At 36.6% G+C, this 19,229-nt stretch overlaps 1 protein-coding gene and 1 gene segment (V, D, J or C); one reads left to right on the plus strand and one right to left on the minus strand.

The window, feature by feature from the left end:
- LOC114661874 (immunoglobulin heavy constant gamma 2B-like) overlaps window positions 1-19,229 on the plus strand; it is a 185,140-nt gene that overhangs the window by 85,236 nt on the left and 80,675 nt on the right.
- On the minus strand, window positions 7,494-18,306 carry LOC114661877 (uncharacterized). The gene is made up of 6 exons (XM_028815100.2): window positions 18,189-18,306; window positions 13,123-13,175; window positions 12,666-12,998; window positions 9,474-9,521; window positions 7,749-7,823; window positions 7,494-7,637 (listed from the first exon to the last, which is right to left on the minus strand). Coding segments are annotated over exons 1-6 (633 nt in total). The 5' UTR covers window positions 18,191-18,306; the 3' UTR covers window positions 7,494-7,515.

Genomic DNA, 19,229 nt, shown 5'->3' on the forward strand with positions numbered 1-19,229 from the left:
GTATATCTCAAGAATACTATCAGTTAGCACATCAGATACTTCTTTGAAAATACTTGTTGGTATTGGGTCAAGGAATCAGGTGAATGGGCTCAGTGGAGAAATTATTTTATATAAATCAGGTAAATGTATCCTGGTGAAAGAATTTAATTTGCTTAAAATGGAATACCAGAGTTTAAGAGGATCAGTACTGGGGGGATGTACTATATTATTTCTAATACAGTATCATTATTTTTGTGATTTAAAATATAGTAAAAACCTCACAAGTGTCACTGGAAGTTTTTCGGAGGCATTTCATTGAGTGAACTAGGCTTTGCAAACGATCAATTGTAGAGAATAAGACACTGGGATTACTAGCATTGTTATTTATAATTTTACAGAGATAGCTCCGCTTCTCAAGACAGACTATGTTGTTGTATTTTGTTATTTTAGCCTTCAATATCTCATAGTGGATAATCAATGTAGCTTTTCCCCATTTACGCTCAGCTCTCCAGCATGTTTTCTTTAAATCAGGCACTCTTGGGGTCTTCCATGGTATAACAGTGCTAGAGAATTTTTTAACTGTCTTTTTAGGAGTGACTATGTCAGTGGCAGCTTTCATTTTAGTGTTAAAATTTTCCACCTATTTACGTTATTATCACTATTGTAGTAAGCATTACAAACTGACTGGTTGTTTAAAATGTTTATAAACGTTGAAGCTGCAGATAAATCAAAGAAGAGTTTTTTTTAGCAATATGCTTCTCATTAATTTTATCTATCAGTATTTCTATATTGAATAGTAAGAGAAAATGGTCTGATAAACAAATATCCTCGATCTGCCTCACATCTACTTTTAGTCTTTTAGTAATCACTAAATCCAACGTGTGTCCTCCTTTGTGTCCTGGCTGACTAACATGCTGGCTCAGATCAAAAGAGTGCAGGAGGTTCATGAATTCTTTTGTTTTCAGGTCACACTGAATATCGATATGAAAATTAAAGTCACCAACTATTAGGAACCTGTCATAGTTGGAAATTATAACTGACACTAAATCTGAGAATTCCTCAAAGAAACATGCATTATATTTAGAGATCTATTTACAGACAATACTAAAGACTGAGAAACTCCAAGAATAACAATGGCAAGATACTCAAAAGACTTGAATGTACCAAAGCCGACATCTTTACACTTTAACTGGCTTGAGCAAATATTTGCTGAACCAACCACCTTTCTTACCTTGTGATCCGCATGAGTAAAGCTGTAATTCGGAGGTGCAGATTCAATTTAAACAGCCACACCATCAGAGCTAAGCTATGTTTCAGTTAATGCAATAAAATCGATTTTCCTATCACTAATAAGATCATCGATGGAAAACATCTTGTTGGTTAATTAATGTTCTGACATTTAATAAGGCCATATTTAAGGTCTCAGAAGAGCAGAAAAGAATTGTTGGAATGTTACGGCTGTTCAAAATGGTAAATAAGTTATTTGTAGTAGCGCCGCTTTGTGCAGATGTGTTATTTAATCTATATTTGTTTTTCATAGTTTTAATAAAGTGCACATCTAGAGGAGAAATAATAATTAGATTAATTAAATTATTCACATTTATGTGGCACTGTCTGGATTTTTTACATGAACTGAGGTTGTTTGTTAAAGTATTGATGCAGTGCATTTTTGAGGAAGAGGTCGCTACAGAGTTATTATGTCGTAGCAAGGCATTATGGAAAGAATTAGAATTAAAAGTACATAGTCAGGGGTAGAATGTGTAAGTGGTGCAGTGCTACAAGTACCTTGGGGTCCACATAGAAGCCAAAATGAACCGAAGAGCCAGAGCAGACTGAACTTCCTGATGAGTCTCGGGTCTTTTAATGTATGCAGTGATCTAATGGAAAGTAAGTCTGCAGGGGGAACTATTTAAAAGCGTGAATAAATTTAAATAATTGAGGATCAGTTGTAGCCCAAGATGGACAATTTGACGAAGAGAGAATTTCCATGGAGTGCAACATGGATGGAACAATTGGAAGAAGATATCAGGAGCATTGTGTAAATGAAGAATTAAGGCGAAGGTTAAAGGTAAGGTTTTTAAGACAGTCGTAAGACTGCAATTATATATCTAATCTAATTTCATTTCATTAATTCCCTTTGAAATATTTTTGACTTTTTGCATATGAAAAACAAACCTTATTTCAATTAACATAATGTGTTGTCACAATAACAGTCCACAGACATCATAAAGGTTTGGGGCAGCCACCTGTATATTATGCCCTGGCTGCAAACGGGTTATTTTGGTTGAGATGTTCACAGGTTGAAGTCCAAAACAGAACTGATTTAAGAGTGAAAATATGGAGGCTTTAAAGGCTGGGACAGGAAGTGAAGTCCTTGGGACCAGAAGTGATGTCATCAATAGCACCAGAACTGGAAGTGACATCATCAATATTGGCGGTATTGGGAGTGATGTCATCAATGGCGTCAGTACCAGAAGTGATGTCATCAAGGGCTTCGGAATCTACCTGGATTTCCCTTGGATGGTCTGCAGAGGACTGAGAGAGAAAGTCAGTGCAGCTCACCACCCCCTGGTCTTGGGTGGTACAATTGTTATTCAGGCCCTTTAGCTGCCTCCCAATTGCATGTGTGTGACATGTTCATAAGTGTGACTGTGATAAGACTTGAGCTCATTAAGATTTGAACTGAAAGAAGTCCAATAATTTTTGTTTAGCTTTAGAAAACTAATTTCCATAACAACTTGTTTTATTTTTTTCTTTGACTTTTGTTTGTACCACTCTAGAACAACTCTAGGAAAGAAAGTCCTCAGTTTCCAAAGTTTGCAAACTTGAGATTTTTGCACGACTTATACTCTGGTTTCAGCATGAAACCCAAAGACATGCATCACAAATTAACCGTATAAATTTGCCATGCAATGGATTTGATTCCTTGAATTTTTGCTGATCTTATTAAATGTGTTTAGAATATAAGTGAAACATGTTTATTATCATGACTAGTGAAAGAATTTCAAACAACAATTCACACTGAGTGAAGTAACACCACCAAGTTTGATAATTTCATCCATCCTTTTTCTAACCTGTTTCATTAATTTTAAGTTATAGGGAGACAGTGCCCATCCTAGAAACAGTGTGGGAAACAATTCTAGGCAAACATGAGGCCATTAGAGGACAAAGTCAATCATTGTCACCCCCACCCCATCCTCATCTGGAATCAGTTTGGAGTTGATAATTAATCTAAAAATATTTGGGATATGAAAAGATTGGACTAAACAGAGGAGAATCTACACAGACTTTGGGAGAATACAGCCACCATATGTTATAAAATACATTAGGCACAGTTTAAACTTTAATTAATGTTGTCTTATTTTAATTTCTTACTTTGTGTTATTTTTCTTTTCTTCATTATGTAAAGCACTTTGAGCTACATTTTTTGTATGAAAATGTGCTATATAAATAAATGTTGTTGTTGTTGTAAATTGTTTATTTCCATGTGGTACTTACAGTATTTACTGTTTGGAAATGCACAATGAGGTCTAGCTACACAGGTGTAGTATGTGGACATACAGTATATTAATGTGCTGATAAACCTGTTATTGCTCATTTGGCTCATCCATAATCCAAGGTAATGCAGTTCAATTGTTTATGCCACATTTTTCTGTTGCAGGACTGACAAGATTAATGATTTACGGGACAAAAGGCAAGCTGAGGATGTTAAATCAACTGACAAACCCTGTAGTTTAAAATAGAATGTCTTAGCCATTTTACCTCAATACCTGCCACATGGCATACATTGTGCAGAATTCACTGCTTATCTTTACAATTTGATGCTTCCACTACTGTGCTGGATTGTTAGACTGAGGTTCTATTACATGTAGTGCTGCCATTGTTTTGAGTATAACTGGGCTAATGCCTTTCAGTTTTTACTCACCTGTCCATAGATGTTTGTCACAGAACTCAAGAGGCGAACCTCAGAGCTTATTGGAAGGTTCTTTATGATTTAATTGAAAATCTGGCTCCTTCTTCTTATGTAAGTTTTAACTTTGATCTCCTTCCTTGTTCTTCTGCCCACAGCTCCATTTTCTCTTTAAATCTTATGGGCTCCCTTCTCCATTTCAGGAACCTGCCCATCACATCAACATCTTTTAGCCTCTTTTAGTACTATTAGATAATCTGCTTGTTCCGCTTCGGAAACTGGGATACCTACGATTAAAGTCCCATTTTAAGAAACTTATTATGCTTTAGAAATCTACCTATTCATGCAATTTGTTCACAGGTTATACCTATCTCCATCTTGGCATTTTTCCATGAGAGGTCTCCATTTTCTGTTACTGTTCTCCTAAAAAGATGGTACTTTTTTTTGTATATTTTTGATCTAGTTTTTTGCCTTCTTATTCTCTGTGAAAGGTACAGATTTAAATTGTTTTGCTTTGTCTTCATTTCACTATTCACTATAGTAGGGGTGGTTGAGTAGGATTTTTTTTTTTTTTTACCTTTAATGTTTGTAGAGGGAATTGTTTGTTGTTCGGAGTGTTAATGGCTGATATTTTCAATATTGTAATACAAAATAATAATACAAAATGAAGAAGGGGCCTGAGTTCCCTCGAGAGTTTGCACATTGTAATCTTTTTAGTTAGCCAATAAAAGGGGTCATTTTGCTTGACTTCTCACTAAAATGGAAAATAAAATTCTTGTACTTCAGAAGATTTTCACAAGGAAACTCAAGAGTATGCATTTCTGACTGTGGTTCGGTGGAGACCTCTAGCTTGAGGAATTACTCTATTGCCATTTTCCAAACTTAGAACTCATTCATTTTTTCTTCAATTTTTTTAGGGTTTGATTGATGATGGGTGAACTTATTCTGAACTTATTATTATTATTTTTCTGAGTCTAAATATCCATTACAGGGTTAAGGTAAGTCATAATATATCCTGGCAGAACTGGCCTCAAATAAGAAGCCAATCTGGAATAGGATGCCAAAAAAATGTAGGGTATGTAGACGTTATGTGTGTCCTTACTCACACAAGACAGACGTATATAGAGTGTTTTTGGGATTGTGTCAGGAAGTCATAATTAACAGAAAAACCACCGGGTCTGAACTGGGGACTAAGTGCTGTGTGGCAGCAACAATAATGGCTCTCTTCATCTGTGCTCTGAAGGAGGAGATGTCTGAATTGAAATTAGAAGGAAAAAACATGACATGCAACCAAAAAGAAGATATAAAAAGTAATATAAATCAGTAACATAAAGTTTTATTTGTTATCTACATGTTGACATGTTTTAAAATATTTTCATACTTAAAAACACATGAAAGTTAAAGTACAGTAAACACAACATGTGACAATATTTCTAAAAATTGTTATAACAATTTACTTTTATAATTACTCGTAGCATATTATTTATAAAATATTTTAAATATATACAAAAATAAAATTAGATCATGTGATATTTGGAATGCAACTAGAATTACTTTCCTTAATCTGTCTTTAAAGTGCCACTTAGAATCTCTCAAAACAGAAAAAGTACATAATTCACTTTGAGATTCGATATTATCTGTACAAAAGTCTGAGCATGCTGTCCATTGCATCATTACGCACACTTCCAGGAATTTGCACGTTGTGTTTGATTAGTTGTTAACCCTGTGTGCGTCTGTTTTGCTGTAAGTTACATGTTTTATTTTTAGCTCCATTACAACATAAATTTTTTAAGTACAGTAATGGTAAAAGGTCTAACGATGTTTTACTAACGTGTTCACTTTAATGTTCAAAATCATAAAGGACGTTAATAAATGCTGCCCCTTTATGCATATATATATATATATATATATATATATATATATATATATATATATATATATGGTTGAAATAGTTTACTGTCAAATAATGCAAAGAGTACCCGACATGTGTTTCGCCCTAATTCTGGGCTCATCAGGCGTACACACTTACTGGACCACCCTACGGGAATCGAACCTCGGACGTCAGCGCTAGAGGCGAAGCCCCTAACGTTGCGCCACGGCGTTTGGTTCGTATATTTGGCAGCATGTAGATCGGGGTAATTATATTCACGGCATTCGTAGTCTGAATCACAATCTGATTGTATGGGTGGTTACCTACCAGGTAACGCTTATGGTTGGCCAGCAAGTCAGCTAACATCCGCCACGGTGCCTTCAGTTTGTGAGAAGCAGATCATAGAATGGTTGAAATAGTTTACTGTCAAATAATGCAAAGAGTACGCGACACATGTTTCGCCCTAATTCTATATATGTACCTCTAAAAAGAACCAGACATGGTAATTGCTGTTTAAGTAGTGACTGTGCTCCGTGTCTGAACAGCTTTAACATATTTTGTAACTGCAGTACTGTATCTGCTAACAACGGCATAGTGATCTGTTCACTTCCACCGCCATCTACTGGCCTTTTTGGGTATTACCTTTTTTAGAATTCTGTAGGGATTTATTTTTCAGACAGATCTTCTTGTCTGCATATTGATCTTGCAAAATTTTACACCGAATCACCTTCCTGACAAAACCCTCTCCACTTATCCGGGCTTGGGACCGGCACGAAGGAACACACTGGTTTGTGCATTTCTCGTGCCTGAGTTCTGCATTATTGTTGTGACAGTTAGTTATTGTTACTGTATTTGCTCCGTTTCTGAAACCACACAAATCTGCAAATAAAAATAAATATTTAGCTTTACAAGGCCATTGCAATAAAAACTTCTTTGGAAACGTTTGACAATTAATTAAGACATTCTACTAAAACTCTGGTCTGCTTCATCCAACTTACTGGGTATTAGGATCTGGTACCAGTTAAACACGCTAGTGTGACGCACTCTGTTTAACAATATCCTTTGTAATATTTTTCTTTACGATCTCCAAAATTTAAAAAAAAATCTTTATAATGATTAAACAGTAATCAAAACATATATGGTACATAGTGAAAAGCATATAATTTATCACAGTTTTGTTTTTATTTATTTAGTATTATTTTTTAAATCTTTACCCCAGAACCTACTAAAATGGCCATGTTTTCTGAGGAATTAGGGGTTGGATAATATTATACAAATCTAAAATAATAACAATAACAATAACTAACAATAATAATAATAATAATTCATTATATTTATATAGCGCTTTCTCAGTACTCAAAGCGCTATCCACACAAGGACAAACTGGGAAGAGAACCCACAATCTTCTACAGTCTAATCAATGCAAAGCAGCAGCACTACCACTGCGCCACGCATTCCAAAAGGTATTTGCACTAGAGTCAGCCTGCACTGTACATGATTGGCACTATGCTTACCTGTTTGACAGAACAGTTGATAATACAGGCTCTTTTGTGCCAGGCTGTACAAAACCCTGACAAATACAAGCTGGCAGCTGAGTTTGTTGATATTCCAGAATAAGCTAAGCCTTTAAATCTTCTTGTTGTTAATAGTCAAAAATCGGCAGCTCTGGTCATTCCTCCTTTTTCTACAGACCAGTTCTTCAAGAAACTTGAAGTTCTCAGCTGTGCCTCATGATACCTGAACTACTTGGGTCTTGCTAACAGCAAGTGTAAACGTCTTTTGGACAGATGCTTTTTTTGGATTCATCTTCTAGTTTTCTAGACTCTTCTCCATAACCAGTCTTTGGTAATTTCTTTTTCTTTTGAAAGTGACTGCATTCTAAAGAAAAAAACATTGTAAGTAGGAGTGCATTTAAGATAATGTTATTTGATCAGATTCATGAAATTCTACATGAATTGGTTAATAAAGACTTTTTTCCAGTGGACTTACCTAATCTTTTCTTCAAAAGTACAAAGGCCACCCCAATTATGACAATAACTAAGGCTGTTGCTCCTGCACCAACTCCTAAAATGGGTGTGAAAATCTGCATTAATACATTTGTATACAAAGACAATAGTTCTATAAGTGCATTGTAACATAATTAAACATAGAAATGTACTCATATTATCAATATTTAAAAAGCTAGAAGATAATAAAATTATCTTCATGATATATAACTCTGCCCTGTATTTATTTTTCCTAGCATCAGCAGTTTCTGTACTACTCATGGATTACAAAGACCTTCCTAAAGATGAGGCTCAGACAATTTAAGCACCTAACACTGATGGACTGTTTAATGTTTAATGATGTTGTTATCTACACACACATTCTTAAAATGAACCAAATAATTTGTTTTCCTAATCAATTAATAAAACTGCAAAGCAAAACAGTCTGTGTGTGTGTATTGAGACTTCTGTCCATGTGGTTAGCACTGTTACCAAATGTACAATTTTGCTTTTCACTTCTTAACATTCTCATCCGTTTCTTTTCTTTTTTTTTTTTTTTTTTTGAGCACCTCCATTCTTCACTTCTCAGCTCTTTGTTTCATGATGGCAATTCCCTGGATAGCCCTTCAGGTTTCTTATAATCAAAAACAAGGGTAGAGCTGTAAAATCCTCATACTTATCTTCTCTGGTGTTGTATTTGACCAGTCTATTGGATAAAAAAAACACTAAAACTCTTGTTTCTTCCTTGGGTCTGCCTCCATAGGTCTCAGATTCCTTGTGTAAAGTGTGATGTGGTTTGCCTAATTTCTAACTTTAATGAAAAAAAAAGAAAAGCTCTTCCTTTCTCACCTGTTCAAGCATCCTGTTAACCTCTGGGTTGTCTAATGTGCTAAGAGAAAGCACCCCCAATTACACACCCTGTCTCTGTCTCTATGACTTATGCTGTCTTTAACTTGTTCTCTCTTCCCCCACCCCCCATTTTAGTCTTTTCTTCTGGTTCATCTCTTGACTCTCAGCTGAGACTATGGACTTAAAGTGGGCTTAGACCACATTCTCAGGTCACTTTAAAACCAAGCCATGGAAAGCACCTCAAGGATTATGAGCAGTTCTATTTTTGTGACAAAGGCACCAAGCTAGAGTCTGCTGAGCCATCAGTTCCTACAAGTGGACCATGAATTGATAGATTTCTCTTTAAAATAATAACTATAATTCTGAGGTCTTCATTTTGTATTGGCATGAAGACCTATACCTTCCTTACCAGTGCATGTTTTGTTTTTCTTCCTTGAGCCTTGTTAATCTTTGCCCCTGTCCTATGCCAACTTTCCTGCCTGTTGTTTTGACCACATCATTTATTACATTTTTATACACACATACCTACAATATAGTATTAATCAGACTTTTTTGCCTAAAGTAAAAATGTATTGACATTGGGGTATTTTGCAGAGATTCATTACAGGGAAAAAATATTAAGATATGCAGCAGAACACTGCCTTCAATTACAGGTACTAATATAATGTTTACTCTCTCTGTAGTTATCAAGCAGAATCTAGAGACTCAATCTTTAATTTACAAAAGTGTTCTTCAAACATCCAAATCAATGCTTCATGCAACCTGAGAGAACTTACTTAGATGTATTACCTCAACCAGAGGGAGGACAAGAAGAAAATTGATCAAGAAATAAGAAAGGCCCAAATATTTTAATCAAATGAGAATTCCTTTTACTACTTACCACGTGACCTAAAATTAGTTTTCTGTTTTTCATCTGGATTCACATGATCTGCAAAAAAATTCATACAAATGGGTTGTTTTTAAAAACAAGTATTTCACTAAGATCAGCAGCATCTCAAAGGAAGCTTCCCATGCATACTGCTTGCTCCATAAAATAACTAAAGAGTCAGTGTTCTGCTTTTTCTCATATAGGAAATAAAGAGAGGAAGACAGCTGTCTCTATACTCCCTTAGCACTTTTACAATGTGATTCTCTGACAGTATAGAAAATGTGTACTGCTAACCTGCTTATTCTGTCCAAGAGGAGGCAAATTAAATAGAATTCAATTTAATTTATTTCTTTAAATGTTTGTTTTTTAATATATTCATACCTACATACATTCATTCAAAAGCCTGCTTAACCAAGTTAGGGGTCAGGGGCCTGGAGTCTACCTGGGCAGCACTACAAGCGAGGCAGGAAACAGCCCTGGAAGTTGTGCTATGTCCACAGTAGTAACCATTGTAATATGATCTTAGAACCAATAAATTGTTTTTGCAATAAAAGGTCATTTGTGACAAAATAACACCATGTTTCTATGGTCCTGTCCATTCCATAAATCATTTGGGTGCCCAAGCCTATTTTCAGCCACCTGAAAAACTGAAACTTGATTTTTCAATCAGGTTTCCATATTCTTTGGAAGAGAATAAGGATATCAGTGATGTATACCAGCAAAAGGCATATACAATAAAAGGATTTATGAACTTTTCATGACTAATTAATGCTTAGCTGGATTTTTTTAATTAATGTTAAATTTCTGGTTTGTATCTATAAGAAAATAAACACATAATAAATAAAACTAAGTGAAAACAGTTGAAGCGTAAAAAAACAACAACACGATAACCCTAAACTCTTAATTTCTCGTTAAGACACAGCCACTATTGTTGGTCCAAACTGAAATTTCATTCCATCAACATGTAGCCATGGCAGCTTGCCTGAATCTATCCAGTACTTTTTCTATTACAGTTTTTTTCAAATCTAATAATATTAAGAGGATATGAATCTCCTGAAAACTTTCACTTGCTGTTAACCACATTCTTAAGAATTAAGACTCCCTAATCACAAGATTTTATTTTTCAGCAATCAATGAAAGCTGTTGTCTTATTCACTATAAATACAGAAACCATAGTAGAGGTCAAATCTGTCAGGAAAGCCTTATCTCTATTTAAAAAAAAACAAACAAAAAACATAATATTGCATATTGTCACCTACTAATTTTGATCAGTTACATTTTGTGTTTTTTATTTCTTTAATATTGAAATTCATATCATTATCACCAGCATGTAAATAAACTAATTCTGTAAAAGTGTTTACACAACTGTCTGATATGAAAACTCTCATTACCACCTACCAGTTTGTTCTGTAACATCCAACATAAAAGTTGTTCGTAAATACAAAAAGTATTCAGATTCCTATCAGCTATGCACCCAGTGTGAAAAAGATGGGAGGGAGGATATAATGCTCTTCAATGATACTGTGAGATTCATGGACCTTAATGCATCCTTTAGGAAGTGTGCCGTCCTTCACAAACAAGGCACCTCGGCAGCACTGGGGCTTCAATGGAGTCCTAGTCCTGGCCCTTCAAAGTCCAAACTACCTCTAAGGCTACAAGGACACCAATAGGTACTAAGTGGAGTTATAGGCTAGTGTGTGTGTGTGTTGTGTGTGTGTGTGCGTGTGTGTGTTCCAAATTCAGACCCTGAGCTGGATATCATTTCTGTCGGGACTGGAAGGGATTCTCAAAGGTGAAATGATGCCTCCTCTAGAATACAGGGGGGCTTTGAGTTGTGAAAGACAGGTGTAGGAAATGCCTGTAATGCTGAGAGGAAGGATTGACCAGTGATGGGCCAAGAGAGGTATGTATTATAAAGGAGGACTGGTTTAGTACTGTAGTGGTGGATCCTCTTGTCAAATTATTTACACAGGGACTAACAATACAATACAATACAGTTTATTTGTGTATAGCCCAAAATCACACAGGAAGTGCCGCAATGGGCTTTAACAGGCCCTGCCTCTTGACAGCCCCCCAGCCTTGACTCTCTAAGCAGACAAGGAAAAACTCCCAAAAAAAACCTAGTAGGGAAAAATGGAAGAAACCTTGGGAAAGGCAGTTCAAAGAGAGACCCCTTTCCAGGTAGGTTGGGCGTGCAGTGGGTGTCAAAAGAAGGGGGTCAATACAATACAATACACAGAACAGAACAAAAATCCTCAATACAGTATAAAATAAAAAGTTATTTTAGAAGTAAAATAAAAAATAAATAAATAAATAAATAAAAATTTTAGAAGTATGGAGCAGAATTTAACAGTAAATGATATCACATAATAAGATTTGGATATTTTTTGAGTCCTGGAGCCCTCATCCATCAAGCTGTCTCCCCCATTTGGCCATTCCATGGCTGAAACAGTGCTGGGCCAGCCAATCTGATGAAAGGACCCCTCTTTCCCACGATTCCTGTGATCCTCCATCAGGGATGACTTTACCTTAGGCAGGTAAGGACTAACCAATGTACTGCAAGGATGCCCAGTATTTTTTTTTAATAAATCTACGTTTAATTAAAAAAAAAATAATAATAATAATTGTTTTGTGTACTCTGTCTCATTCTAGGTTTGGAATGCTTCACGGATAAAATAAAATAAAGGACAGTTTTAACTCACTCAGGTATGTAGTTAGCAGAAGTAGAGCAAATTGTTAACAAAGCCATTAAACAAAATACACTTTAAAAAAAGCATTGACCCCTTGGCATTGGTCACATTTTGTTATACAACATTGAATCACCTTAAATTTAATCTGGCCTTCTTGACACTATCAAAAGTAAAAACAGATCTCTGCCTTTTGTGTTCCTTCTCTCTTCTCAGAAATTCAGTTGTGTTTTACAAATCTGCAACAAAATTAGCAGCTTAAATAAATGATTCAAGTCTAATGTCAAGAAAAAGCAAAAAATCACACTGGATAATAAAGAACCAGTATCATTGTTACAGGAATAAGCACAAGAACACAAGGAAACAAACCTTCGGCATAGTAAGCCAATTAATTTAAACTGAAAGAAGATCTGGTGTCAAATCTCTGTCATGTTTTAAACAAAATTTGCCTTGGGGGCTTTTATTGAAATTACTATAACTGTCCCTTTTTTGTTTTTTCTTAAAGCAGTCACTTTACCTGACACGTTCAGATTTATTCTCCCCTCACGATAGGCTTGACTGATGAGAACTAAACAATTGTAGGTTCCTTCATCTGACAATTGAAGATTTTCAATGTTCAAAGAAACTTCTCCATTTCCTATATTCTGGTACATAAATTGAAGTCGCTTGTTCACTGTTAGATTTCTCTGATATTCAATTGGTGGATGTTCGTGAAGTATGTGATCATCTTTTATCCACATGATTCTTTCTGCAGCACATTTTCTCTCACATTTCCAGCAGCATCTAAGTGATGTACTGTTGCCAACATGCATTTGAGGGGGCTTTGCCTCGCAGATCACCTCAAAGGCCACTGACAGGTGCAAATAAATAAATAAAAAGTAAATAATGAGTAATAAGCAGAGTTAAGCAAGTGTATTACAGATGAAAGAAATTAACATTCAAAATAGCAGTGGGAATGCCTTGGTAATACTTACATAGAGGAGAAACAGATGCCAAAATGACAAGTACCAGCAACCAAGTGTGCATCCTGCAAAACAAACAACAGCCAATTAAAGTAATTTGTTTGTTAATGCAGCCATCCTTTTACCTTGCAATTGAGCCTTCTCATGCTTTTTTGTCTCTGTTGAACTTTTCGCTTATTTGGTGGCTTATCTTAGCTTTTGTAATGATAGTTACTGTTATTATAACAATTCAAAATTGAGAACGTACAAACTCCAGCCATAATGAATGTTGGCAGGTTTAGGAAAAGGAATCGTCTTGACTCTGCTGGTAGAACCTTTTCCCTCAGGAAGCCTTAAGGTCTGCATGTTGACTATCTTCAAGGTTTTGGGGGTGCCTTACCATGGCATGCTGAGCACACTTGTCTTGTCTACTTTGCTCCACCTGAAAGCCCATCATGGGTGATGTTGCCTTTCAAACAGTATTCAGATTTCAACAAGGTCTGTTAGCGTTTCTTTTACCCAAGGAGAGTTTGAAATACAGCAGCTGTTTTGGGTAACCAGAATATTCCATGCGGCTGACATGCCCTGTCCAGCGGAGCCAAGTATTCAAGACCATCCCTTTTGTCACTTTGTTAATGACTTTTAGATTTTTAACTTAGTTTTGTCAGTAAATAAGGACTAATACTTTTCTAGTCCTTATTGTAGATGTCTGTGTTGGCCCATGTTTCCCCAACTACTGTTAAAAAGAGACTACTAAGGACAGAGACTTTGTACACCTTGATATTTTTAAAGTGCTGATGTTGTGTCAGTTGAACTCACATAATCAAAGCCAGCAAAGGGTCTGGCTGTCTGAATTACCTTCTCCAAGAAGCAATCCTCAGAAAGAATACTACTGAGGTACTCAAAGTCAACCACTATCTTCTGATGTACTGCCTCAAGGTGAATGAATCGGGAGAACTGCAGATCCAGAAAACTTATGAAATTGGACTTCTGTCTTATTCAGGCCGATTGTGACACGAAAGAGATGACATGGATCTTCAAAACTGTCAGTAGTACATTTGAGATTAGATGCTATGCGGACCATATGGAACATTTGTTGGTGTAGAATGTTTCTAAAATAAATTTGTCAGCTTCACTGGTCTATCATTTAGATGTTGGCACACATGTGCACATGGGAGGCAGCTAAAGGGCTTGAATGAGGGTAATTCAGAGACAGACCGGAATGTGGCAGAGTGCACGGATTCTTTTTCTCACTTTTCTGCAGACCGTTCACCGGAAATTCCGCCTGGCCCTGATGATGTCAATTTTGATTCCGACCCCTTTAAAGTCACTTCCGAGTACGAGCCTATGGATGAAGACCCTTCTGGTTCCGGCCCCTTTGAGGTCACTTCCTATATTGGCCTTTAAAAGCCACCACCTTTCCCCTATCTCCTCAGTTCTGTTTTGGACTCCAATTTGTGCACATCAGTGCTATCACTTTATTCAATTTTGCAGCCAGGAAATAATATATTGGTGGCTGCCCCAAACCTTGCTATGGCTTTTTGTTGAGTTTGTGACAATGTCATAGGTCAAAGAATAGTCCATGAATTTAGGTATATTTTATATTCAATATCTGTGAATATATAGTTATGTGAATATTTGATAAAGTGGTTGACGAGCACAGGAAGTTACACTCACTCTGGTGTCACACCTTTTGAAATAATGAAAGGCTCCAAGATTGTTCCCTTTAAGAGGACAATGCATGTCATATTGTTGTAAATGAGATTTATGCATATGTGTGAGCATTCCACTTTTGACAACATTGTCCACAGAACCTTTCACCTGATGACTTGGTGAGATGGTACAGTATAAAATGACTACACAAATCCAAGCTCCTATTATTTACTTTTCATGGATCTACAAAGACCCTGCTGATGGTACAGTAACTCATGTGGAAATCACCAGCCTTGGTGAGCTCTACTTTTTGATCTAATGACTTTGCTACCAGAGTTTTATACTGGTCCCATTTCTGTGTTATGCTACCATTCAAATTTCCCTTGAGTGTCAATTTATTGTCAAAGCTGGCTGTAAAGGGTTCTTGATGTCCAATGAGCTCCAGCTTTGTGGTGTTAAGAGAATGCCTTATAATTTTTGGCTTACAAGGGTACAAGGAGAGATCTGACCAGTAAATGATCAGTCTAACATTCCACTCCACATACGGCATTGGTAATCCTGAAATCACAAATTTTGCATTCATACCTGATAACAGCATCAATAAAGTGCCACTGTTTAGATTTAGCATGTATCCATGTTGTTTTGTGCTTATCAGCCTGCCTGAAGAGGGTGCTACTGACTGCTATGTCATTTTCAGCAAAACGGGCATCAGCAGAAGGTCATTGGTTTTCAATTTTCCAAAACATGGTACCCTAATACTCTATTCCAGGTTGTAACATGTTTATTCTAGTATTAAAGTTGGTCAGTGCATGAAGTTTGACTCCAGGACATTTTGCTTTCACTGTGCAATCACAATCACTGTAATAATAATAATTATGCCATAGTAGGTGTAGAATGATGTATTCTCAGGCACATAAATAACATGATGAAAGGTGCTTAGTGATTATTAATATTTAATCGAAGGTCTGATAGCTTATGCAAATGTGAGGCTTTGAAGATGATGTCAGCCTCATTCTCATATTTGATTTTGCACAAAATGGTGTAACTTTCTTTCAGCTCAGAAATGGAAAATGCTTTTTACAATTCATTAATGTCTGAGATGTATTTAAGGGACATTCCCTTAATGCAAGTCACTATATTGATGCCTACATATCACACACATATTCATGCACTGATTCTGTGCAGTCCTTTCCTGAACTACATATGTCAATGGTCCCATGTTGGTATATGACCTGGAATGGAGCACCTTGAAACCACACATTTCTACATGTGAATGTCTCTCTGACACTGCAGATGGTGGGACAACTTTACAGAAGTGTAAATAGGAAGTTCTAAGGCTATATTAAAGGATGAGAAAGAATAAAACCTTGAGGTGATGCAGTATTAAAATGAGAACAGTTTGTGCCTGAAAGACTGCCTGCATTGTGACTTGTAATTAAATTAACATAGAAATAAAGTCAATGATCAAAAATAAAGCTCAGAATAATGAAAAAGTCATATGTCATAATACCTAACCAAAAAAGTGGTATGAGGTGCAGTATCAAACAATGCATTGTAGGGTGCATTAAAGTCATAGAGGCAATCTAAGGGTATAAGCCTTAGATCGCTGGGATTAAGTAGAAGTACACCAACTGCACATAATAATGTACATTAAACACATTGAAAAATTACACCCCAGAATCAAATAAACAGAATGGTCCAAAATTACCTGTCTTAACATAAATATTAAGAAAGCAAGGGCTGTGGCTATAAAATTTAAAAATGGTAAAAAATGTAATCCTTCATAATTAAATAAATTAAAAAATAGTTGAGTGAGTCAAATCCTAAAATTTTTTGGAAACCCACGTCGATGATAATAGATATTTTCTGAATATGTTTAGGGACATTTAGCAGGTTATTTTCATACATAAACAATGAGAAGTTATGCTGAACAGCCAGCGGATGGCAGTACACACATACCGTAAGAGCTCCACTCCGTTGAGGAGGTTGTCGCAGTACATTTGAGCAACTGCCATTTTGTAAAACAAGATGGAACCGTGAATTTTCTGACACAACTGACAGGAATCAGCGTCTTAGATGTCAGACATTGTCCATGTGGAGTCTCCTTATAGATTAAGTATGTTAGATAACGGCACGTCTGAGAATCAACCTAGTTCTTTCATTTTGACATTTGAACACCACAAAAACTGCGGCCAGAATGGATACGTGAAATAAAACTGAGCAAATATAATGTGCCGGCATCCCGTCCAGTGTTGGTTCCCGTCTCTTTACTGTGCCCGAAAAGACAATGTTGTTATTTGGCTAATTATATAAATACATAATTCTAATGGATTTCCTGTAAACCACAAATGTCAAGTATATATCCCAGCAGTCCGAGCAGTAGGCCTTTAAACTCACAAATACTGTCGGAATAGGTATCTGCACCCCCTCCATTTGCATCAGGGAAACACGGAGACTTATACCAACAAGGATGCAAGCGGAAATGATCCCTGGGCATGAAGACTGGACACCGAAGGGTGAAGACACACACGCACATCAGTAACCAATGTAGTTTCGCTTGTCCACTTTTACACTGTGGGAGCTAATATGCTCTCTGCGCAACCAGAAATTGAACCCCCGTCGCCTTATTGGGAGGAGGTAGCGCTTGCACTGCGCAACCGTATCTGTTACCATGAATTAGTTTTGCACCACTAATACAGTTAAAGCCATCAGGAAGCCTAAGTGAAGTTGCATTGAATGAATAAAAAAGTAATGAATATAGACATGTTTCATGCAAAAACTTCCTTTTATTGTAATAGGTAAACGTCTACGCGTTTCGGCACGTTGATACGGGTGCTACTGCTGCAAGCATCTGGCACAAACCGATACAGTTCAGTCAAAAACCAATAACAAACGCACTGGAACCAGTGATATACATGTGCAAATCAACATAGTTCATATTTAAACCAGTAGTATACATATTCAAACTGTTATAGTTCACGTACAAATCAATAATATACGCACACATTAATAGTTTAAATTAATAAAATCAGCTATTGTACGCACGCAATACAATGAAGTACGCAAACAGTATTCACATGTAAACCAATAGATTACACACAAAAATCTATGATTTATGGTCTGTATGAGTCCCTCATAGTTTTCGCAGGCAGCCAACTTTTTAATTCCGTGAAATATCCAGACTTCAGTATATTGCTTACTCTTCCAACATCTGATGGTATTTTACGTAAGGATCGCAATGAGTACACCATCCTCAGAAACAGTCAAATTCTAAACATTTTACAAAAAATAAGAAGCACAATTCTACGACTAGGAACTAACAGTTAACAACACGAAGCAAAGGAAGTAAAACGCAGAAATTGTTCTCGTTCAGTTGTAGTAAACCTGAAAGTTGCTTAATTTTCCTAAGCGCCTGAAATAGGCCAGGCAGAAAAAAAAATCCTTACATGTTTTAATGCTTTTTTGGCAGGTTCCTTTGTAGCTACGGCGAACTTCAACAAACAGGCGAACTAGAAGGGAGTGCCGTGAATCGTCAGTTAAAGCAGAAATGGAAACTTGAATAGAAGCGAAACTGCGGATGACGCAGACATGAAGTAAACAAGGGGGGTACTTTCATCCTAAGGTGAACCCTAAAGCTTAACAAAGCACACAATAGTGTTGATTGATGGAGTGCCTAAACAACAAGAGAGAACAATTTCTTTTTACACAACCTAACACAAAAGGATCTATAATGAAATAAGCTTGTAATAAGGCTGTGCGTAATCTTTTGGTGTACATGTGGACGCTAATGGTTTCTGAGTATTTTCTATCGGTCACTGTGCGTACAATATGAACTATACTGGTCCATGTCCGTATATTATCGGTTTGTATGTGAACTATATTGGTTTGTATATGTTTACTACTGGGTTACATATGAATTCTGTTGATTTCCACCTGTGTTCCACTGGTCCAAATTGGTTTGTAATTGCATCCGTTTACGCTCGAATGCTATTGTTTTGCTTATGCGTGAACTATGTTGGTTTCCCGTACGAAACTTAATGGCTTGCACCCTGTATCAGCTTTTTATCGGATCTGCGCTCGAACTGCAGCTAGTGATATGTTGACTCTTCTTGGAGAAATACAAGAGCCGAATCGTCAGCTACAGAGAATTCATGCGGCCAGTCACATGCAAAGACAGGCTGGGATCATACCATTATGTGAAAGAAGGAAGGGGGGAGGGGCAAACGATCCGAAGACAGCGAGTGAAGTGGTACAGGCCAGGTATATAGGGTGACAGAGACGGGGAGCCGGATTTATGTAACCGCGTCGGGAAAAAGAGAAGAAATGAGAGAAAACCGAAAAAGAAGCAGCATGTGGCTGCATTTCAATGATATTTGAGACTGCAAAGCTGAATGCAGAATTTGTAAAATTAAAATATCCGACAGAGCAGGGTCACCGACAAACCTTCATAGAAATCTAAAAGAAGCGCTGAGCCGTCCATACCGCTG

The sequence above is a fragment of the Erpetoichthys calabaricus genome, chromosome 12 (genome assembly GCF_900747795.2).
Source record: "Erpetoichthys calabaricus chromosome 12, fErpCal1.3, whole genome shotgun sequence".
Taxonomy (NCBI): domain Eukaryota; kingdom Metazoa; phylum Chordata; class Cladistia; order Polypteriformes; family Polypteridae; genus Erpetoichthys; species Erpetoichthys calabaricus.

Coding starts and splice junctions, on each gene's coding strand:
- LOC114661877 (XM_028815100.2), bottom strand. Junction 9,522..12,665: donor AATAAATCTGAACGTGTCAG/GTAAAGTGACTG, acceptor ATTTTTTTGCAG/ATCATGTGAATCCAGATGAA. Junction 7,824..9,473: donor AACTAATTTTAGGTCACGTG/GTAAGTAGTAAA, acceptor CACCCATTTTAG/GAGTTGGTGCAGGAGCAACA.